This window comes from Coregonus clupeaformis, chromosome 19, assembly GCF_020615455.1.
Source record: "Coregonus clupeaformis isolate EN_2021a chromosome 19, ASM2061545v1, whole genome shotgun sequence".
Classification (NCBI taxonomy): domain Eukaryota; kingdom Metazoa; phylum Chordata; class Actinopteri; order Salmoniformes; family Salmonidae; genus Coregonus; species Coregonus clupeaformis.
In genome coordinates, this window is record NC_059210.1 from 24250344 (window position 1) to 24274602 (window position 24259).

A 24259-nucleotide genomic window follows, 5' to 3' on the forward strand; every position below is an offset into this window, starting at 1 on the left:
CCCCACAGCAATGTTCCAACATCTAGTGGAAAACCTTCCCAGAAGAGTGGAGGCTGTTATAGCAGCAAAAGGGGGACCAACTCCATATTAATGCACATGATTTTGGAATGAGATGTTTGACGAGCAGGAGTCCACATACTTTTGGTCATGTAGTGTACATTCTCTATTTGAATTAAATTCTCAAACATAAAACAACTGAAGTCTTGAAAATAATCTCCATTCTTGTACACACACATATACACACCTGGTCAAAAAATGTGTCACTTTGCAGTTTCTGGGCATAGCATTCTCCATATTGTTCAGAGAACCTGCACATCAATACATATACTACATCCTACACACAACACCTCAACCCTAGAGAAGGAGACAGGCATTCCTCCATCATACCATCTCAATTCCTTTAGAGTTTCACCATAATCTACTAAAGGCTGAATATATAGCATCCCCTACTGGACAGCAAAGGAACAGATACCAAACCTTTATCGTGGCACTATCTTCTCAGAGTGGCTTATCATGTATTCAGCATTGTGCATCTTCTTCATTCACATCACAAGACACCATTGAAACCAGGAATAGTTGAAGGTCACACAAGGCATATAGATGTCAATTACACCCATGTAATCGTGTGAGACAAAGAGAGGAATAGAAAGGGAGCATGGAAAACAGATGATGGGGGGATTTAGCACGCCTTGATATAAGCTTTGCGCATGGACATATCCATTGAAAGAGTCTGGGCCAAAGCCTTAAAGTCCTGGTAGTTCTTCCTCATTAGGTGCATCTCTTGTCAGTTCTGAAGAGGAGCAAAGAAAGAGGACATTTTGCTCAGCAACCCACTACTCACTTGGTCGATCAGAGCTGCTGATATTCAGATATCCAATTGATTCAGTTTAGTCAACAGTGTTGTCCAAAGATCAAAGTAATCATATCATGGCAATCAAATAAAGCAGAGTTATCAAATAAAGCAGTTATAATGCATTCATGGTACGGAGGTAGTCTTCTTGGAAAAAACGTAACTGTCTTCACAACAGTGTTGACAATACATACCTTGGTCTTCCCGAAGCATCCATATAATTATCTGTATCAGAATACAAATGGGTCGTTCCATGTTATTTCAGCAAGCCTCCTGGTAATATCAGGATGTAGGATGGGACATAAACCTAACTTCAATTACAAATTTATCTGAACAGGGGGGTAAAAAACACCACCAAATTCACTGGGAATAAATTACATAGGATGAAGAAACAATACTCAGAGCACAGCTCCAAACTACTTGTCAGACATAGAGAACTGATACTATACTCGTTGTTGTGGTGGGATTGGCGTGGGATGTGGAGGGTCTGTGGGTAGCTTTTGACCATTTCTTTGGATTCCTAATGTCTAACTCATTGTTAGAAAAAAGTTTGGTCCAAATCGGATGTTAGGCACTATATTTATTGAATATTACACCGAACAAAAATATAAACACAACATGCAACAAATTCAACAATTCTACTGAGTTACAGTTCATATAAGGAAATCAGTCAATTGAAATAAATGAATTAGGCCCTAATCTATGGATATCACATGACTGGGCAGGGGCGCAGCCATGGGTGGGCCTGGGAGGGTATAGGCCCAACCCCTGGGGAGCCAGGCCCAGCCAATCAGAATGAGTTTTTCCCCACAAAAGGGCTTTATTACAGACAGAAAGGCTGCGTTTCAAACACGTAAAAGACACACCCTTCTCCACTTATCCTCGCCTTATGCCCTGCAAGTGTCAACTCATCATATGTCATGATACGTCATCAGAAGTGTCCGCTTCATTTGAGGGTTGAGGGGAGAGGGTGTGTATTTTAAGTGTTTGGAATGCAGCCAAATACTCCTCCGTTTTAAATCAATATCAAATCAAATCAAATTGTATTTGTCACATACACGTGTTTAGCAGATGTTATAGCGGGTGTAGCGAAATGCTTGAGCTTCTAGTGCCGACAGTGCAGTCGGCACTAGACACAAAACTAGTAAGGAATGGAATTTAAGAATGAAAATGTATGCACTCACTAACTGTAAGTCGCTCTGGATAAGAGTGTCTGCTAAATTACTAAAATGTAAAATGTAAGAAAATGTACATATATAGACAAGCAATGACAATGACAGAGCGGCATGGACTAAGATACAGTATAATATTATAGAATAGAATGCAGTATATACATATGAGATGAGTAGTGCAAGATATGTAAACATTATTAAAGTGACTGTAAACATTATCAAAGTGACTAGTGTTCCATTTCTTAAAGTGGCCAGTGATTTCAATAGGCAGCAGTAGACTCTAATGTGCTCGTGATGGCTATTTAACAGTCTGATGGCCTTGAGATAGAAGCAGTTTTTCATTATCTCGGTCCCAGCTTTGATGCACCTGTACTGACCTAGCCTTCTGGATGATAGCGGGGTGAACAGGCAGTGGCTCGGGTGGTTGATGTCCTTGATGATCTTTTTGGCCGTCCTGTGACATCGGGTGCTGTATGTGTCTTGGAGGGCGGGTAGTTTGCCCCCGATAATGCGTTCGGCAGACCGCACCACCCTCTGGAGAGCCCTGCGGTTGCGGGCGGTGCAGTTGCCGTACCAGGTGGTGATACAGCCCGACAGGATGCTCTCAATTGTGCATCTGTAAAAGTTTGTGAGGGTTTTAGGTGCCAAGCCGAATTTCTTCAGCCTCCTGAGGTTGAAGAGGCTCTGTTGCGCCTTCTTCACCACACTGTCTGCGTGGGTGGACCATTTCAGTTTGTCGGTGATGTGTACGCCAAGGAACTTGAAGCTTTCCACCTTCTCCACTGCGGTCCCGTCGATGTGGATAGGGGGGTGCACCCTCTGCTGTTACCTGAAGTCCACGATCATCTCCTTTGTTTTGTTGACGTTGAGTGAGAGGTTATTTTCCTGGCACCACACTCCCAGAGCCCTCACCTCCTCCCTGTAAACCGCCTACAGGGAGGAGGTGTGGGCTCTGGGAGTGTTTCATCAGCTGTCCAGGTGGCTGGTCTCAGACAATCCCGCAGGTGAAGAAGCCGGATGTGGAGGTCCTGGGCTGGCGTGGTTACATGTGGTCTGACGTTGTGAGGCCAGTTGGACGAACTGCCATATCTCTAAAACAACGTTGGAGGCGGTTTATGGTAGAGAAATGAACATTTCACACACACCTGTCACAGAGCTGCCAACTCTCACGCTTTCGCCGTGTGACACACGTTTTTGCCTGTTTTCACACGCACTCACGCCACACATCCAATTTCTCACGCAAAAAAAATCGGCCGAGACTCGTTCGTTCCTTTTTTCAAACTCCCCGACGGTAGATGGCGCTGATGAGCGCTACTGAACCATATGCGCTGCACCCCGAAGTTAGCGACAGAAAAAGACAACAGGAGAAGAAACGGTCACTACCTCAAGAAGTCTGATAAGAAGCTGAGCTGAGACTAGGTATGTAACAATGAAATGTCGTCCAATTGAGTACTCACTCTCTTAAACTTTAAATCTTGAAAGAAATTATTTGTTTGTGCGTGTGAACATGATTTAGTGTGGTGAATGTAAACTCAGCTGATTTCGAACAGGTAAAATGTATTCCAAAGAATTTAACATAAATACAGGAAATGTGTGCAATAGAAGTAGACTTGTGCAGACATTCACTGACCCCATGACAGAAGTGTACCTGCTGTTCTTCCAAGCCACCGTACCAACTTTCACTTCTTTCAACTTACTACTTCAGAGAGAGCAGTCATCAATATTTTTGTTACATGATGAGGTGGGATTGGATTTTGCTGTTTTTTTCCATTCTGTGTTTCTTGCTGATATCTGCAGGGATCCTCTAAAACAGGTTTCACCTACTATTTTTGTAAATGTCTGTTATAGATGGTGAAATTCATACGCAAGCTATGTTCCAATTTTATGGTTCCAGCAGCTCTGCAGTGCCATGAGGAGCCTTGTGAAATTGCCTTTAAAGAAAAGGCAAACCATTTACCAGGTTAGTATTTGACTATTATTATGATCAAACACTGTGATATGTGATATTTAGCCTTGTACCTTATACCGATATGCTGTATCTGTGACAGGAAGAAAGTTGAACATTGGGTTCACAACCAGGGCTAAATTTAACAGATTACTCGACGAGGGTGACATCACACCACAGCAGGTGGATTCATTCCATGAAGCTGTGTTGTGTTTCCTGACAAGTGCTGTGGACTATGCACTTAAGAAGCTGCCACTGGAAGAGCCACTGATCAAGCACGCACAATTTGTAGATGTACGGCAAAGGGCTGAAAGTGACATCGAAGATGTCCTGTACTTTGTTGAAAGGTTAGTTTTTTTTCTGTAATTATTGTCTATCATCTTAGCTAAAATACCCTGTGTTTTATGATGAGGTGTGTTCACTCCTAAACTGCACATGAGATATTCTTATGTGGCTTCTCCTCAAAGATGTGTATGAACTGCTGCTGGTTGATGACTATATACCTAAAACGTAACAACTTGTAACTCTACTTTCATAAATAGGTTTCCCCATCTCCTCCCATAACATGGGCCAGAGGAGCATGACCTTCTGGGTGAGGAGTTTCTAAATTATTAGACCATGCCAATGATATCCCTGCAGGACAAAACTGAAATGGTAAGCTTCTTGGCTGAAATGGGAACCCGGAAGCATAAGGTACATTTTTTTTCCTTTTTTGACTTTCCTTTTGGCAGGTGTGGCTTGGCTACATCAGTTGCTTAAAATTGTTGCATGCATATATGTGTCATGCATGTTGCAAATTATGCATGTTTTTATCTGAACTTTGTTAATGGATCAACCTACAGTATACTTACAGTATTAATCAATCAAAAATCAAGGTATGTTTTTCCATTGTGTTTTGGTGCATTTTCCATAGGTGACAGGAGCCAAAGAATTCGAGAGGCTTGCTGCCGTCGCCAAGCTTGTCCTGGTGTTGCCCCATGCAAACGCAGATGCTGAGAGGGTGTTTTCAGTTGTGGGACTGAACAAAACCAAGAGAAGAAACAGCCTAGCATTGGATGGCACCCTGTCCTCAATAATGACCATAAAGATGGCCAATCTGGAGCCCTGCTTCAAATGGGAGCCCCCCTCCGATATCATCAAGGCCTCCAAGAAGGCCACAGGCCAGTATAACCATGCCGACAGATCATAGACAAGAGGCTCATTTGAGATGAGCCAGGTCTGCGCAGAATCGATCACCGGCGATCACCGCCCAATGCATGCTGGTTAGATTTGTGTCCGACTTGATCCCGACTTTCTCTGACGTCATGCACACGTGGGCAACGATATCCTCATGAGATCAAGGCGGCCGCAGTTCTGAGACGCAGGCAGTGCAATTGCTTTTCACCGACTGCAGGACCCAGGCGGACCCAGGACAAAATCTCACTCCAAGGTTTTTTAAAAAGTTGGCAGGTATGCTGTCAGGTGGATGGATTATCTTGACAAAGGAGAAATGCTCACCAACAGGGATGTAAACAAAGAAGAAGAAAAAACGTTTGGGGGTGGGGTTCTCATCTGCACTGTTCAACCAATCCAGTAAATGTGGAGGAGTTAAAATGGAGTTTCGCCAGAGAAGAAGAGGCGAAGCTAACAGGATAACTGGTCCCAAAATCTGTATTCTCCAGCAGGTGGCGTTTTTTCTTGGCTCACCAAGGAGTTTTTGTATGAAGGACAATGAGATTGTCGAATTTGGTTAACAATACATGTAATGGCTTATTTACTACGTGTGGCTATTTTATTGAATATACGTTTCCTAATGATTAGGTTGTTACGAGTGGACACGTGACATCTCGTCAGACCCCTTTTTTCCCCCTCGAGTTCCCAGTTGTTTTGAACACGGCATTTGAACACCTGGCTCATGCCTGGAGAAAGCATGGTTCCAAATCTGTGAAACTGTACGTTTTACATGTGGATTTTTTAAATAAATAAAAATATAGATGGCAATTTCTTTGTCTACATGCCATATTTTTAAACAATGCAGATATTGGAGTAACCCTGTTTTGGGTTAAGACCAGTGGCGACCCATCATTCAGGGCAGGTGGGGCCTGTTTTGCATGTTATTTTGGCATTAATACGTGTCACATATCAGTTTGCAAACAATGTAAAAAAAAATCTAACTGCAAGTGTGGTCCAAGTCTGGGTTTAAGTGTCTCTTTTCCAAGCTTAAAATGATAAACATTCACATACAACACCATGGGCCAGAAAAGGTTGAATACATTGGCCATGCTGTCAATCCAGCATTACTTCTGCCACTTTGCAAACAACTGGAAACTCGGAAGTGGGAAATCTCACTCAGAACTGGGAAATCTCAGACAGTGAGTTCAAGACAACTGGGAACTCTGAAAAAAACGAGCTCCGACTAGGAAAATACGTTTTGAACGGTCATCCAACTCAGAATTCCAAGTCGGGAATTTGGGCCACTTTCTAGAGCTCCGACCTGAAGATCACTGACGTCATGATTCAACCTTGTTTTTTCCGAGTTCCCAGTTGTCTTGAAAGCACCATAAATCCAGAGAATGCCAGACTTTGATGACAACATTTGGCCACAAGAAGGACCGCCACGCCACCATCCTGTTCAAGTGAGCACAGCACAACAAGGTGAGTCCAAAACTGTATTGTATGCTGCTGCATAAATGATGTAATATGCCAGGGAGATATGTAACGTTATACTGTAGCTAAGAAGGTAATATTAAGTGTATGTTGTGTAGTAAGCTGTTAGTAGGGTCATTCTACAGATTCGGTGACATTTCAGTATTGTCAGTGTCCCAAGATGTACTAGTGTTATAACTTGTCAGAACATTTATCAAACTACACTTAAATTACAACATTTCAAAGTTTTACATGTTTTTAATATGGAGTAGAGAATATGATTTTAAACAGAGATGAATTTCAATACTTATATGTTTGCTTTTCTTAGGAGTATTAAGAATTTCGCCTGTCCCTATTGACCATCATGCAAATGGCGTGACTCATTTTGAGTACACATTGTTAAATAATAATGCTTTTTTTTGTTAAATTAATTGTATATGCCCCCTTATTATGCATAATCCATTTTCTCAGCATAAGACATTTTATTTTCTGAGAAATTCAGGCTTTTACCCCTGTCCTTGTATTTCTTTTCAACCCCGTAACGCAACAATACCCCCACTCACAATTAAATAATGGTTTGATCCTGTGGACATCATTTATGAGGAAGTGACATCATACAAGTCTTCAGAGAAGCCTGGTGTGACAAGTGGTAAGCTGCTCTCTCACTTTTTTATAAATATTTCATGTTTTTTAAGCACATATGGGCTTTGTCAATCTCGGTATTCAACTCTGTTGGGGGGAATTCATAGTTAAGATTTTACCAAGAATTGTTTTTATAGCTATGAAGTATAACAATGTCTTTTTGTTGAATAAGGCCATGTGGAACACTGCTAGCTGCTAGCATCCCGAATTAGCAACAGATTAGCACAAAATTTTCAACCCTGTCACATTCAACCCCATCACATTTTTCAATGTTACGGGGTTGAATGGCTGTTACAGGGTTGAATAGCTGTTAAATCTTAGCAATATTTAATGTATATTGCTTAATACCAATCATATTTTCTTGTTGAATGTTTGTTGTTTATGGTTTTACAGTATCAACTAAAAAGTACGAGGAATTTTTGAAAATAATAACTTAAAAAAGTGACAATTAATTTGTTCTCTCTCCTATATACATTGACATATTTAGGAGTATTATCTGCAAGTTCATGTTCATTTTACTACATAGTGATTAAAAGGATACAATATTTAGTCTTGAAGAGTAAGCAGGTCATTGACTTGACCTTGACCTACAATTTCAGATTCAACAATGGAAAAAACAGCAGCAGAAAGGAAACACACATAGAGAGGAAGGTGAGGGACATCCGCGCGCCGGTGGTCAGGTAATTCTCCTGGAAATGTAAGATCTTTTAGACACTAGGTGGTGGTGGTCATGGACACACAATCAACAGAAAATAAAGTTTTGTTGCTTTAAAGCATAATTTGGTAATGCATAAAAAAGACTAGAGAATGTAAATGAAGACTAGTCTAAAAAGACATTGTTAGGCCTACTGCTGCTAGGTAGCTCTCTCTCTGCTCTCTCCCTCCCCTCTGTCTGTCCTTGATTGCAGGAGTGAAGTCTGGTGTGCGGGAGTCAGGGTTCCAGCTGCAGCTCATTCACCATAATCACCTCAGCCTTTAAGACCCGGTCAAACTTTCCACTCATCGTCAGATCATAGTCAAGACAACCATGTTAGTCTCGCTGCCGACTCAACCTGTCTGTTTTCGCTCTTGTGTTTTTTTGGACTGTTTATTTACTTTTTCTCCTGTGCCACAGATATTTGGAACCTGACTCCTGCCTCCGCTTCACTCCTGCCACCACCATCCTGCTCTCCACTATCGGGCCTCTCCTTTGGACTCACCACGGACACTAGGACATTACGGTACCACACCTGCCCTGACCTGGATCTGTACCCTCCCTGTAACCTGGACTTGCTCTTCCCCATTTATTGGAAACCTGGACTATTGAACATTATAATAAACCTGTTTTAACTTCTCTGGCTTGGTGTACTTGTCTGCATTTGGGTTCTATCCAGTTAAATCATAACAGTATGATCTGACCAACATGAACCCAGCAGACAGTAGCTCGGATACCACCCCAGAGTGCACTCAAATTTGGACTGCCATAGCCAATCAGGGCATTCTACTTGGCCAACATGATACCCTGTTTAAGACGATTGCTGAGGACAGTCAGGTGCTGCTTAATCAGGTTCAATTACTCACCAATCAAGTGTCTGTCCTTACTACCCCTTCAGCCCAGATCAGAGAGCCTTTTGTTCCTGCTCCAGAGCGCTATGACGGGAACATGGGAACCTGTGGCGATTTTTTGACTCAATGCTCGTTAGTGTTTGAACAACAGCCCCTCACCTACGCCTCAGAAAGAGCCCGTATTGCCTACCTTATCAACTCTACTAGCGGTTCCGCTCGTGCCTGGGGATCCGCGGTCTGGGAGAGTCAGTCGGACATTTGCTAACGCTTACGTGGCCTTCACCACGGAGATGAGGAAGGTTTTTGACCACCCCGTGCGAGGCAAGGAGGCTGCACGGTTGTTTTCTCTTCGGCAGGGGGCTCGTAGTGTGGCGGAGATGGCAGTGGAGTTTCGGACTTTAGCAGCAGTGAGTGGTTGGAATGACGAGGCATTACAAGGAGTGTTCATCAATGCTTTGTCTGAGACTTTAAAAGATGAATTGGTGTCATATGATGAATCGCCTACGCTGGATAATCTTATTTCACTCACTATCAGGTTGGATAACCGGATTCGGGAGCGCCGCCGGGAGAGGAGTGTTAGTTCCAAGCAACCTGTCTGTCATCAACAAACTCCTTCCTGCATCGTCCCTACGGAGAGAGCCGTGTCTTCCCGAGTCGATACGAGGAGCACTGAACCCGAAGCCTGGAGGTGGGTCGGGCACGGTTGTCCTCAGAGGAGCGTGCACGTCGATTCAGGCTCGGGTCTGCCTGTATTGTGGAGAAGCTGGTCATTTCGTTCCTTCCTGCCCAGTTCGTCCGGGAAAAGGGCCGGCTCATCATTTATGGGAGAAGTTTTGGTGAGCCGAGCAGCGGATTCTTCCTCTTCTCCCCGCATTCTGCTCCAGGCATCCCTCCAGTGGCAGTCCCAGAATTTCTCTGTTAGTGCGCTGATTGACTCTGGTGCCGACGTAAAGCTTTTTGGATAGAGAGTGGGCTCAACAAATGGATTTGGAGACTGTTCCTATGGACTGTCCGCTGCAGGCTAAGGGTCTAAATGGACAATTGTTGACCCGCATTACCCATCAGACTGTTCCTGTTTCTCTTAGAGTGTCGGGGAAATCATCAGGAGAACATTCAATTCCATATTATCGACTGCCCACAGACTCCCCTGGTCCTTGGTATCCCCTGGCTCATAAAACACAATCCACACATTGATTGGGTGACAGGTAGCATTGTTTCATGGAGCACATTTTGTCATGTGAATTGTTTGTGTTCTGCTCAGACTCCTGCCAGTACTGTGCCTCAACCTCCACTGGAGTCCATGGATCTTTCTGCTGTTCCTGACGTGTATCATGACCTGGCATCCGTTTTCTGCAAACACAGAGCTACTTCTCTTCCTCCTCACCCCGGCCTTACGACTGCGCCATTGACCTCCAGCCAGGAGCCCCGCTCCCCAGCAGTCGCCTGTACAACTCTCCCGGCCGGAGACGGAGGCTATGGAGAACTACATTCGGGACTCCTTGGCGGCAGGTATTATGCGTCCTTCTCGTCACCTGTAGGAGCGGGATTCTTTTTTGTTGCTAAGAAGGATAAGACCCTCAGACCCTGTATTGATTACCGTGGACTTAACAACATCACCATTAAGAACAAGTATTCTCTGCCTTTGATTAATTCTGCTTTTCCCCTCCTTCATGGTGCTACCATCTTTACGAAACTGGATCTACGAAATGCGTATCACCTGGTGCGCATTCGTAAGGGTGATGAATGGAAGACTGCCTTCAACACACCCTTGGGACATTTTGAGTATCGGGTTATGCCTTTTGGGTTGTCTAATGCCCCTGCTGTTTTTCAGGCACTAGTCAATGATGTCCTTCGGGACATGTTGAATCGGTTTGTTTTTGTCTATCTGGATGATATCTTGATTTTCTCAGAGTCCTCCCAGGAACATGAACTGCATATGCCAGGTGTTGCAAAGGTTGTTGGAGAACAAACTGTTTGTGAAGATGGAGAAATGTGAATTTCATGTGTCTGAGACCTCTTTTTTGGGTTACATCATAGCTCAGGGGGAGCGCTGCGGATGGACCCAGCTAAGATCTCTGCTGTCACGGACTGGCCAGCTCCTCTACCCGCAAACAACTTCCAGCGATTCCTGGGGTTTGCGAACTTCTATAGGAGGTTCATCAAGGACTACAGCCGCATTGCGCCACTCACCGCTCTCACCTCCATCTCCACGACCGTTCGCTTGGAATGAAGGGGGCCGAATCAGCGTTCGAAGAACTGAAACATCGCTTCGCCTCGGCTCCCATTCTGATGCAGCGGACCCCGACCGCCAGTTTGTCGTGGAGGTGGATGCATCGACACTGGGGTAGGTGCAGTGTTGTCACAACGTTCTCCTGAAGATAACAAACTGCATCCCTGTGCTTTTCTCTCAAGGAAACTTTCTCAGGCAGAGAGGAATTATGATGTTGGAAATCGTGAACTGCTCGCCGTTAAGCTGGCTCTCGAGGAGTGGCGACATTGGTTGGAGGGGCGGAACAACCCTTCATCGTTTGGACGGATCATAAGAATCTGGCTTACCTCCAGTCAGCTAGCAGCTCAACCGTCAAACCAGGTGGGCACTATTTTTGGGAGATTCAATTTTTCTCTGTCTTACCGTCCTGGGTCACTAACGTCAAGCCTGACGCCCTGTCTCGTGTTCATCGGCTGTTGATACTGGTAGTAACCCTGGACCCATTTTGCCTCCTACCTGCAGTATTGCAGTCATCACATGTGACATCGGGGGATTGTTAGACAGGCTCAACATCATCAAGCTGACCCTGGGAGGTCCTCCTAACCGGATGTTTGTCCCTGAGTCTGCTCGCTCCCAGGTACTTCAGTGGGCTCACTCGTCTCCCTTACCTGTCACCCTGGAGTTTCGCGGACCCTTGACTTTGTGCGACGGAAGTTCTGGTGGGCCACGGTGGAGGCGGACACTCGAGCCTTCATTGCTGCTTGTACGGTATGTGCACGAAGTAAAAAACTCCACCCAGGCTCCGGTTACTCTCCTGGTCAAGAGGTATGGCTGAAGTCACGGGACCTTCCATTGAAGGTGGAGTCGAAGAAGATGGCGCCTCGTTTTATAGGACCGTTCAGATACTGTCTATTGTTAACCCCTGCGCGGTTAAGCTACAGCTTCCTGCCTCCCTACGGAGTTCATTCCACCTTTCATGTTTCCCAGATTAAGCCTGTGTCGGTTAGCCCTTTGTGCCCGCCCTCTCGTCCCCCTCCTCCGCCCAAGATCGTGGGTGGGGTCGGTCTACACTGTCCGGCGACTTCTGGATGTTCGCCGCCGGGGTCGTGGTTTCCAGTACCTGGTGGATTGGGAGGGTTATGGTCCTGAGGAACGTTCCTGGGTGCCCAGGAGCTTCATTGTGGATCCTGCTCTGGTTCGTGAGTTTCATAGGTTACATCCTGATACCCCTGTCGGCCGCCAGGTGGCGTCCGAGAGGGGGGACTGTTAGGCCTACTGCTGCTAGGTAGCTCTCTCTGCTCTCTCCCTCCCCTCTGTCTGTCCTTGATTGCAGGAGTGAAGTCTGGTGTGCGGGAGTCAGGGTTCCAGCTGCAGCTCATTCACCATAATCACCTCAGCCTTTGGGACCCGGTCAAACTTTCCACTCATCGTCAGATCATAGTCAAGACAACCATGTTAGTCTCGCTGCCGACTCAACCTGTCTGTTTTCGCTCTTGTGTTTTTTTGGACTGTTTATTTACTTTTTCTCCTGTGCCACAGATATTTGGAACCCTGACTCCTGCCTCCGCTTCACTCCTGCCACCACCATCCTGCTCTCCACTATCGGGCCTCTCCTTTGGACTCACCACGGACACTAGGACATTACGGTACCACACCTGCCCTGACCTGGATCTGTACCCTCCCTGTAACCTGGACTTGCTCTTCCCCATTTATTGGAAACCTGGACTATTGAACATTATAATAAACCTGTTAACTTCTCTGGCTTGGTGTACTTGTCTGCATTTGGGTTCTATCCAGTTAAATCATAACAGACATACAGTATACTGCCTTGGCAACTGGTGCGTGAGGGGTTCATGTTCACTAAGCCGACTGGTTTGTACTGACATATTTAGGAGTATTATCTGCAAGTTCACGTTCATTTTACTACATAGTGATTAAAAGGATACAGTAATTAGTTTTGGAGAGTAAACTGGTCATTGACTTGACCTTGACAACCCTAAAAAGAACCGCAGACAGGCTGATAAGTCAAGGATGTGACATCCCAAATGCTCATACTCTGTACAGGGTCTTAGAGGAGAACAACACTGCCATCAAGCTTTACTTCATTGAAGACGAGGCCATCGAGAAAGCCGTCCAAGATATGCCAGCCAATTTGCCAGTAGTTCCATCCACAATGCGGATCCACCAAGTTGTTTGTGTGGCTGCAAGGCAAATTGCCTACCGTGATGTAAGCTGTATGTGCACAGTCCACAACAAAAACTGGAATGCCAGTGTTTCAATACACAACATTTCACATTTACCCCCTAAAGTTACATCAGTCGTGTCACAGAGGGAGGTTGATTGGGCAAATCCAGACATATGCGGAGAAAGGTGTGGCCAAATATGATGACGATTTCTATCCCGGAATAATTCTAGCCACAGATTAATCCCATGTGCAGGTCAAATGCATGTGCTGTGCTGGACCAAATAGGTACTTCTGGCCACTTCTTGATGATATCCTGTGGTATCCATTTGAGGACATCTTGGAACACATTGATCCCCCTAAACCGGTGACTTCTAGGCACATGGAAATACAGAAGGAAGTGTGGGCTAGGCTCTCTCAGTAAAAATGGTGAACAAACTGTAGGCTTACCTATAGGTTATTAATGTTAAGATGTTTGCTTAATGTTCAAACATTCAAACAACACAGACATTCCTGCCATTACTCTGGATATTTCTATGAAATCAATGAAATGTTGTAACTGTTGTTAGTTTATTAATGTGTTTTAATCTGTCTAGATTTCATCTTGATTGTTTAAACTTTAAAAGCTATGTTGACAGTAGTTTAAAATGTTAAAAAATGGCAACATGTGACCTATATAGGTTATCAATGTTAAGATGTTTGCTCAATGTTCAAACAGACTCCTGCCATTATCAGATGGATATTTTAATGAAATCAATGAAATGTTGTTACTGTTATTAGTTCATTAATGTATTTACTCTGTCTAGCTTTCATCTAGATTCTTTAGATTTTAAAAGCTATGTTGACAGTAGGTTTAAAAATGTTTAAAATGTTTAAAAAATGGCAACATGTTAGTGATCTCAAAAGATAAAACATATGACACGTGATGCTTTTCACTCAACCCTGTTACATGATTTTCAACCCTGTTGCGGTGCATTCATCCCTGTTACGAGATTATTTTTTACATTTTTGTATTAAATACACAAAATATAACATCAATAGTGTTTTTATTGTGTGTATTAAATCAGGAGTAAATAAGGCTATTTCAATTTTGTCAGGAATTACCGCATTCTTGCACATTTCTTGCGAAAATGTGGAGTTAGATTAGAAATTTCTTCATCGTAAACTGGAAAGGATGGTGCTGGTCAGTTTTTCCTGATTTTCTCTTTAATTACAATATGCCATTATTTACAAGGGACATCTAAACTGTGAGATTATGCCAGAAGCTGATCTCAAGCTTATTGGAAAAATGAATAGTTGAATAACAAAATGACTGTGACGGGGGTTGAATTAAATTGGGACTTGTTTGAGAAAATAATACAGAATAATAACTTAATACTCTACATTGAGATGGGAAAAGGTATTTTCATCAAGTACACACATTACTTTGTCACATCAAATAAAAAAAAGCTTAAGATTTTAATGTTCATTGTTTCATCCTCCTCAATCACAAAAGGCACCGAATCTGTAGAATGACCCAGTAGCCCATGTCCCTTTCCCCCTCATAACTTAGCCTACTGTTCTGACTTGGTGGTGCATATGTAGCCTACAACGTGTTTTAGAGAAATGTCATCATCGAATATTGTAAGAGCTTTCATTCATAGTCTGTTTATATGGCCCCTTTATTTATCCTAAGGTTCTGACTTGGTGTACAGGGAGAATACTGTAAGAACGGCCAATGTTCTTAACTCTGTCGCTGTAAGAACGGCCAATGTTCTTAACTCTGTCGCTGTACATTTCAAAAGTGGTGAACAAATAGTTATATTGACTAGTCCGTCTTAGCTCGCTCATTAATGTCTCATCACACTCTCTCATCTGATTGGTCGTGTGGGCGGGCCTTCTGACTTTGTGGCTGTGGTAACTTTTGCCGCGTTCAAATCAACTGGGATCTCGGAATTGGGAACTCGGAAATCTCAGACGTCCGACTTCAGTGCGTTCAAGATAACTGGGAACTCGGAAAAAAACGAGCTCCGACTGGCAAAAATCGATTTGAACGGTCGTCCAACTCGGGATTCCAACTCCGGAACTTGGGCCTCTTTCTAGAGCTCCGACTTTCCGACCTGAAGGTCACTGACGGCATGATTTGACCTCGTATTTTTCCGACTTTCCAGTTGTTTTGAACGCAGCATATTGACGACCGATAAAACACGGCCAAAATACTTCCAGGTCAGGACCATCAAGAACTTGTCAAATTGAATTCAAGGGAACCTACTAAATATGTACAAAACACAACTGATAAAAACATAATGGGCAGGTGTACATACAGCAAAATTATTCTCTGTTAATCAATCTGTAACCCATTTAAAATGTCCTATTCACGTTTCCACAATAAATTACCTTTATGTTGAAGACCTGACGAAATAATTGACCAGGAAGTGATTATCTGGCTGGAATTACATACTCGTGTGTATTTTTATACAATTTATGAACTACAGTATAAGGATGGCATCACTGTTGCTGCTGCAATCAATATAATAACATTTAAGGTAACGTTGTATGGTATGAAAACGTGTAACACTTGCATGGGATAGGATACTCGAGTTGGTCATTGTATTTGCGTTGTTTCAATATCATATAGTGTGTGGTGTCAGTGAGTTAACCTAGCTAGCTAACTGCTGTAGCTATTAGCTTGCTAGCTAGGTTAGCTGCTCAATATGTATACTTGTCATGTGATAATGTGAAATTATTTTGGACATACCCGGGTCACAAAATATTGATTTGGTAAACTGGCCATCTTTCATATGCATGTATACCAATCTTTGCCCAACACCAATTTGTTGTTGACCATATTATTGACAATTGTTGACTTCCTTCTTGACAGTTCTTTCCTTGTCTCCTGCAGGGCTGTAAGTTAGCTAGACTGTAGCAGACGGACTCTACTGCCAGGACTGAACCCAGCCATGAATAGAACTCTGTGCACTTCAGTGCTGTTGACTAGTGCTTACAGAATGTGTATTTCAAAAGCCCCACGGCCCCATTCCACTGGATCCATTGGCTGGGTAGTCCCTGTCTCCTCCATGGCCCCCTCCCGGTCTTATTCTACAAACATCAAGGTTCGTTCCTACCTACAGTACATGAAGCGGAAGATCAAGCCCCCGCCAAGTCCTCCATACCCCCATGTCTGCCAGGTGGGTGACCCGGTGCTGCGAGCCCAGGCTGCAGTGGTGGACCCTGGGTCAGTACAGGGTCCGGAGGTTCAGGAGGTGATCCACACCATGGTGAAGGTGATGCGGAAGTTTGAATGTGTGGGACTGAGTGCGCCTCAAGTTGGAGTGCCACTTCGTATCTTAGCTCTGGAGTTCCCAGAGCGCATGTTGGAGGACAGCTTGCCTGCTGCACGTGAAGCCCGCGGTCTGACCACTGTGCCTCTGCGGATCTTTATCAACCCCCAGCTGCGAGTCCTAGATGGACGCACAGTTCTATTCCAGGAGGCCTGTGAAAGCATCTCAGGGTTCTCGGCCACTGTTCCACGCTACCTCTCTGTGGAAGTCTCAGGTGAGATATGTAACGTGTTCCACAGAGCAGCTAAATTTAAATCAACTTGTTTAGTGGTGTATTCATTCCACCGATTCTGTTGCAAAACTTTTCTTAAACCGAAGCAAATAGAACGAAACAGGAAGGGACCTACCTGAATTTCTCCAATAGAAAAGTTATGTTTTGCAACTGTTTGGGCTAATGATTACACTGCAGATTTAATCTACCTGAAACGGCCATCTGACCTAAGTCTCTAGACCCATGGCTGGTCAACATCAAATCAATTAGGCATGTGTTTTTTTTTGTATTAATGTTTTCATTTTTTGTTTCAAAGGCTTGAATGAGAAGGCAGAGCCTGTGACCTGGCAGGTGGGCGGCTGGCCCGCACGCATCCTACAGCATGAGATGGATCACTTGGATGGAGTCCTGTACATTGACCGCATGGACAGTAAAACCTTCATTAACGTGAACTGGGCAGCAAAGATCGAGTAGCCGTTTCAAACAAACCTAGTCACCCTGATTGACCCACAGCACTTAAGGACACTTCTTAGACATAACATGGCAACAGATAAGACCATTCTGAAACCTTTCCTTTGACTGATTAAACTGTAAATTCTTTATAATAAGTAATGTATTTATGAAGGCTGATTTATAGTCTGGATGAATATTCAATTCTCTTGCCAGTTGGTTAATTTGTGTGGACATTTTTAAAGGAACTGAAATATTGACTAAACTGTGGTGTCACTAGGTGGCTGACCACAGAGAACATTTTGCTGAATGTTGGAAGTAAAGAAAAAACTGGAATATCAACATCTAAAAAGCACAGAACAAGAGACATCTGTTCCCATTTTAAATCCCATTTTATTCAAATATCTTGCAGAAAACAGAACATAATGAAAACAAACACTTTGAACTCAAACCACATTTGGCAGTATTATCTTAACTCTTGAGCTGCAACATGTAATCACTGGTTTCAGACTTATAACATAAGTGTAAGGCTCCAGATCCCAACAGTCAATGAGACTGGATACATTTATAATGGAAAACAAAGGCCACTTTCAGGGCAATTTAAGGTCCTACCGAGAGCCCAAAATAGAAAAATATACAAGAGTTTGGCACTTCACTTTTAATCCCTGGGTGGGATAAGGCTAATTTATAAATTACAAATTAAAGGCAACATGTACAGTGCCTTAAAAGTATTCACACCCCTTGACTTTTTCCACATTTTGTTGTGTTACAGCCTGAATTTAAAATGTATTACATTGAGATTGTCATCACTGGCCTACACACACTATACCATAATGTCAAAGTGGAATAATGTTTTTTTATTTGTATGTTTACTAGTTAATTAATGAAAAGCTGAATTGTCTCGAGTCAAATATTCAACCACTTTTTATGGCAAGCCTAAATAAGTTCAGGAGTAAAAATGTGCTTAACAAATCACATAAGTTGCATGTACTCACTGTTTGCAATAATTGTGTGGGAAAGCAATTCACTTTTTGTCCTGAATACAAAGTGTTATATTTGGGGCAAATCCAAAACAGCACATTACTAAGTATCACTCTCCATATTTTCAAGCATAGTGGTGGCTGCATCATGTTATGTGTAGGACTGGGGAGTTTTACAGGATAAAAAAGAAACTGAATGGAGCTAAGCACAGAAAAAATCCTAGAGGAAAACCTGGTTAAGTCTGCGTTCCAGCAGACACTGGGAGTTGAATTCATCTTTCAGCAGGACAATAACCTAAAACAAAAGGCCACATCTACACTGGAGTTGCTTACCAAGAGGACAGTGAATGTTCCTGAGTGGCCGAGTTACAGTTCTGACTTAAATCTGCTTGAAAATCTATGGCATGATCTGAAAATGGTTGTCTAGCAATGATAAATTACCGATTTGACAGAGCTTGAAGAATTTTGAAAATAATAATGGGCAAATGTTGCACAATCCAGGTGTGGAAAGCTCTTAGCGAGATTTACCCAGAAAGACTCACAGCTGTAAATCCCTGCCAAAGTTGATTCTAACATGTATTGACTAAAGGGGTTGAATATTTACCTTATCAAGATATGTTAGTGTTTTATTTTCCATATTTATTTTTACAAATGTTATAATTTTTCTTCCACTTTGACATGAGTATTGTGTAGATCATTGACAAATAAATCAATTTGAATCCCACTTTGTAACAACAAAATGTGGAAAGAGTCAAGGGGTGTGAATATTTTTGGAAGGTACTGTAAGTGATTGCCATTTATTTTTATAATAATATAATATGCCATTTAGCAGATGCTTTTATCCAAAGCGACTTACAGACATGCGTGCATATTTTTTTAATGACGGGATATTGATTCTAAGGAGCCTTTTAGGCATTGTTTTAAATCAGTGCTTTTCCCAATGTACATCAAGTGCCTTTAAAATGATTTCTAAATTTAAACTGAGGATGACCAGTGAAAATGTTGGCCACAAGCACAATTAAGGGGTGTTCTATACCAACAGTCCTTGCAGTACTCAGCACTGCAGTACCTACACAGGATTAAAGGGACTCTTTTGCACCCTGGCCTACTTGTGCAGACACCCAATTGAAGGATCACATGGTTTCCCTAACACATCTCCACCTCTTTGCAGGCATTAGTGTGGAAGACTCTGCAGGTGAGGCAGGAAACCTAAGGATCTGGATTTGGAAATGGGCAGAGGGGTAGGGCTTCTTGCTTCAAATGCATCAAGTGGATCCTTGTGAGGTGGAGACACACCTCCATCTCTAGGGCTTCCTTGCCTTGGTAATAATCCACTGCTCTCGCTCTGCTCCTGTAGGACTGTCACCATCACTATGTTTTACTTTATGGCCCTCTTCTTTGCACATATCCAGAAGGGGACAGCTCACGCTATGAAAGGTATTGCAATTCTTGCAATGTTGGACAGATACGCCTAGACTAGAGTAGGACTTCATGCAGCTGCAGATCTGACTGTCCCCTGGATGCTTGTGCAGACAGCGAGTGTGAATCCACACTATCCACACTGATTTGGCCAACTCTTTATTTGGACTTTGCTTGCTGGCGTTTCTGGTTGGCACTAACTGGCAGCTCAGTGTGGAGACACAGACATTCTCGCTTTGAGAGGAAACCCCATTGCTGTCCCTTGTAATGGATGGGGATGTGTTGCCGCGGGCCTCCCCGATTGGTGAACAGAGAGGATGTCTGTCAAACCCAACTTCTTTATACACATGAAACTCCTCTGCTGTGTACAGATCCAAGTCCAGAATGTCATCTTCCAGTGGTATGGTCTCTAACCTTCTCTTGGTGTTATCCAGCGCTATCTGCAGGCTGTGACCTTGCTGTCTCTCCTGTACCAGGTTGAGCTCCCACTCCACCCCTCTGGCCTGGGGCTCTATGGCAGACTGCAGGACGAGGCACTCACAGCATGCAGCGAAGAAAGCACAGGACAGGTGGAGGAGGATGTCCACTGGAAGGGCTGGGGAACGCAGCCTAAGCGCTTCACACCGTCTGACCTCTGAAGCATGGTATCCAAGCAACCCAAAAATATTTGCCACCTGCTGCATGGACAGCGCGGGCTTGATGTAATGTGTGAACATGCCTGAGAACATCTGGAAGGAGGGAGGATTTATTGCTATTAAAATGTAGACAGTACAAATAATAAAGGCAAAGTCCCTTTCACACAGTTGAAGCCAAAACATTAGTGATGAAAATCAAGATTATAAATTGCTCATCAGTCAGGTATATATCCAATACAGCTGCCCCAAATTAGCATACCTTTACCACTCTATTCCTTTCTCCAGGGACACAAGAACAGGTTGAGGGCTGCCAGTTCCAGCACTTAAAAAGCTCTAGCCAGCCCCGTCAATCTGACTTGGCCTGAGGCATATGGTGCTTTCTTGACTGAGTACTCCATCACACTGAGGGGTTCCAGCCCAAATAAGGAGTGTGTGTCCAGGGCACAGCCATCCCTCAGCAGTCCATCTACCTCCTTACACAGTTCCTCATCTCTGCATATCAGGTTCCAGTCACCCTGCTCAATCCGGTACTCCAGGCTGACCCGGTACAGTTCCACCAGATCCCTGGCTTTCTTCCCAGGAACACTCATCTCAGCTATATAGAAAACGTAACTAGGCCAAAATAGTAAAATCAGAGGTTTATCAATGAAACGTCTTGACTGGACTCCACTACAATTATACTTTTTATAAATCACACATCTGTTTATCAAACATTCCCATAAGAATATGATGCTCCCATAGCATAACATTAGGGGTGAAAATGTCACCCTCCCTAAATTAAAGCGAAAAGTGACAAGATAACATTAGCTGTGTTCGAAAACTCATACTAACCACACTAACCATACTATTTGTGACGTAAATTGAGTATGTAGTATGCTTATTGGTCATAGTATGGATATAGATAGTATGCCAAAAGTTCCCGGATGTCGTACAAAATTCGCCAAAATACGAAGTATACAAGCAGTGGACACTATTTACGTGCTTTTAGGGCCCATAATGCAATTCTTCCGAAAATGGGTGTGGCTTCACAACGTTTTCAGAGAGGAAGGTCGACAGAGTACGTTGGACGGAAAAAAGATGGCGGAAGCGGATGATGAAGTGGATTCTGAATCTAATGGCGGTAGAATCAAGGAGGATTGGAATATTGTCCAAAAGAATGGAAAACGGGCCAAGTAGACTACAGTGATGAGAATGTCACTTCGTATCTTGTAGGAGTACGGTTTGTAAATGAGGACCAGCTGATCGAATTACCAATCTTGAATCAATTTGAGATATCCAAACTGGTGGAGAGAGTGCTGGGTAGAGTGAAGGCTGTGAGGATCACGAGAGATAGGCTGGTTTTGATTTTTTGTTATTCTGAGGATCAGAAGAAACGTGTGTTAAGTCTCACCCAATTTTGATACGTTTGAAGTGTTGTGTGTGTCTCTTAGGAACAGGGCAACCCTCAAGGGGGTTATATCTGGAGTCTTGTGGGAAGTAGATGTTGAAGAGATGCACGTCGGATGACTCGAGTGGTGAATGAAGAAAACGTGGAGTCAGAGCATTTATCCCAAGACCAATGCAGTGGGATCATTGTAAAGCTTTTGGTCATATTTCAAGTGTTTGCAGAAGGGAGAAGCTGAGATGTCCAAGTTGTGGAAAATATAATATTATGTGTTATAAAAGTGATGAAAATGTGACAATTGTGGTGGGAACCATGAACCCACGTCTTTCGAATGCCCCACAAGGGTGAAAGAGAATGAGGTGGCCAAAGTCAGGGCTATCCAGAGCATATCATATGCAGCAGCTGTTAAAAGGGTTGAGGGTTTGAATGGTGCACTTGAAGAGTCCAGGGTGGTGGATAGGCCTTCACTGCAGGCTGCAGGGGTTGCCTTTCACCAACAGGATCCTGACATTTTAAAGGTTAAGAAGGTGGACTTTGTGGCATTTATAGCTATGGTGATAAATGGCACTGCCAAGGTGGAGAGAAGGTCAAGGAAGATATAAATCCTTGTTGAAGCGGCGGAACGGTTCCTGGGGCTGAAAGATTTCTCGGCTAAGGAGTTACATGGAATATTGTCACAAGCCGTACCACCCTCTCAGGCCCTAGAGCCTGAGAAGGGAGATATGGAGAATTGAAATAAGTGGGAGTTTTCTCAATGTACTATTTTTATTTGGGTGCATTAAGTTAGTTTCCCTATCACGTATGGATGTTCTTTTCACCTTGTTTTGGTTTCAACTCGTCCAGTTGGTGGCGGCAATACACCTTTTTGGGTTGTAGTCCGCCATAAAACCCACAGAAGAAGAAGGTTTTCAGATTTGAAGAAAACATGCAGCCGAAGTCCGACGAGAGCAGATACAAATTCATTGCTTTAACTAATTATGACAAATGTTAAGAATGTAATAAAGTAATGACTTTTTAAATACGTTGGCTCACAATTTGTTAGCTACGCTATCCTTACGAACCGCATAGCATATAATTACAGCAGTATGTACCGGTATGTTAGCTAGCTATCTAACGTTAGTTGGCTACTAAATACGTCGAACTTGCCAGTATATGAACTATATGCTATCTAACTAACTACCCAACGTTTATTGACTTGATTATTCACGTCATTCTTAACTAAATCGTATAGTTGTGCGTTCTCAATGGACATTGTTAATTCGCTCTCTACTCCGATTTCAGAACCCTCGTCTGAGTGTGCCAGAGCGCAGAATAACAGATTAATTTACGAACGCTCAACACCCGTTGAATATGGCCGGTCAGTAAACGTCGGCAAAAAAGCATAATGAAATTGTTGCTAGCAGCACAATTAGTCATCAACGCTCTGGATAACATGAAAACAGCCTAGCCAGCGCTGATAGGGTGAGTAAAACGGTCAGAGTGAGGTGTTCTCTCTTGTGTTTGGAAGTAGCTAGCAAGCTAGCCAACATTAGGCAGTTAGCTTGGGTGCTTGACAGCCGTTGTGAGGTCAGAACGCTCAGATCAACCCTACTCCTCCGCCAGAGCATCCAGTGTGCGCTCAAACACTCAAATCAAAATCTAATCATTTTTTATTTGTCACATGCGCCGAATACAACAGGTGTAGACCTTACCGTGAAATGCTTAACCAACAATGCAGTTCAAGAAATAGAGCTAAGAAAAGATTTACTAAATAAAGTAAAGTGAAAAAAAAAATACGAAAGTAACACAATAAAATAATAACGAGGCTATATAAAGTGGGTACCGGTACCGAGTCAATGTGCGGCGGTACAGGGGTAGACGAGGTTATTTGTACATGTAGGGGTAAAGTGACTATGCATAGATAATAAACAGCGAGTAGCAGCAGTGTAAAAACAAAGGAGTGGGTGGCAATGTGAATAGTACGGGTGGCCATTTCATTAATTGTTCAGCAGTCTTATGGCTTGGGGATAGAAGCTGTTAAGGAGCCTTTTGGACCTAGACTTGGCGCTCCGGTACCGCTTGCCGTGCGGTAGCAGAGAGAACAGTCTATGACTTGGGTGACTGACCATTTTTTGGGCCTTCCTCTGACACAAATTAATGATCTCGGAAAAGATTTGTAATGTTATACTTGTTGTTGACGAAATTCATGCTAATGTTGGGTTTTTGAGCTAGCGCCCAATTGACTCCCATTCGCTCCTTGAAGAAGCACTCGCCTTGTACCAGCTCAGAATACACCGCGCGGCCCATTGACGACGCATGGGCAACGTACACAATGGGCGTTAATACGATTCCAATGGTGTTTCACGTCTCCTCAAAAGTATCTCTGTAGCTACTTACCCTAAACCTGGAACATCGATGAGCGTGATTTGAATGTTTGAACCCAACATAAAGTTCAGAAAATTAAACACTGTCACGTGACACCCCAAATGTGTGGGTGCACTCGATTTAGCTCGACCCCCGGCCCGCGCGTTGAATTGGTTTGCACTAAATAGACGGGTTGGTTGTTTACATTTTAGTCATTTAGCAGGCGCTCCTATCCAGAGTGACTTAAAGCAGCAATTGGGGTTAAGTGCCTTGCTCAAGGGAACATCAACAGATGTTTCACCCAGTCGGCTTGGGGATTCGAACCAGTGACCTTTCAGTTACTGGCC

The 24259-nt window shown here is 43.5% G+C and overlaps 2 protein-coding genes across 3 annotated transcripts; one reads left to right on the forward strand and one right to left on the reverse strand.

Annotated features, from left to right (window-relative positions):
• The first annotated feature begins 6559 nt into the window (after positions 1-6559).
• Positions 6560-17882, forward strand: pdf (peptide deformylase, mitochondrial). Of its 2 annotated transcripts, none has more exons than XM_041837290.2 (3): positions 6560-6601; positions 16052-16704; positions 17018-17882. In XM_041837290.2, exons 2-3 carry the CDS (start codon positions 16110-16112, stop codon positions 17173-17175), a joined length of 753 nt encoding a protein of 250 aa, XP_041693224.2. In that variant the 5' UTR covers positions 6560-6601; positions 16052-16109; the 3' UTR covers positions 17176-17882. The 2 variants fall into 2 exon arrangements, with proteins under 2 accessions (XP_041693224.2, XP_041693223.2); XM_041837289.2 differs by lacking the exon at positions 6560-6601 and adding an exon at positions 15597-15695.
• A 958-nt stretch (positions 17883-18840) lies between these two features.
• On the reverse strand, positions 18841-24125 carry LOC123493211. Its single transcript, XM_045227131.1, has 2 exons — positions 23946-24125; positions 18841-20278 (listed from the first exon to the last, which is right to left on the reverse strand). Exon 2 carries the CDS (start codon positions 20276-20278, stop codon positions 19436-19438), a length of 843 nt encoding a protein of 280 aa, XP_045083066.1. The 5' UTR covers positions 23946-24125; the 3' UTR covers positions 18841-19435.
• Between the last annotated feature and the right edge of the window lie 134 nt (positions 24126-24259).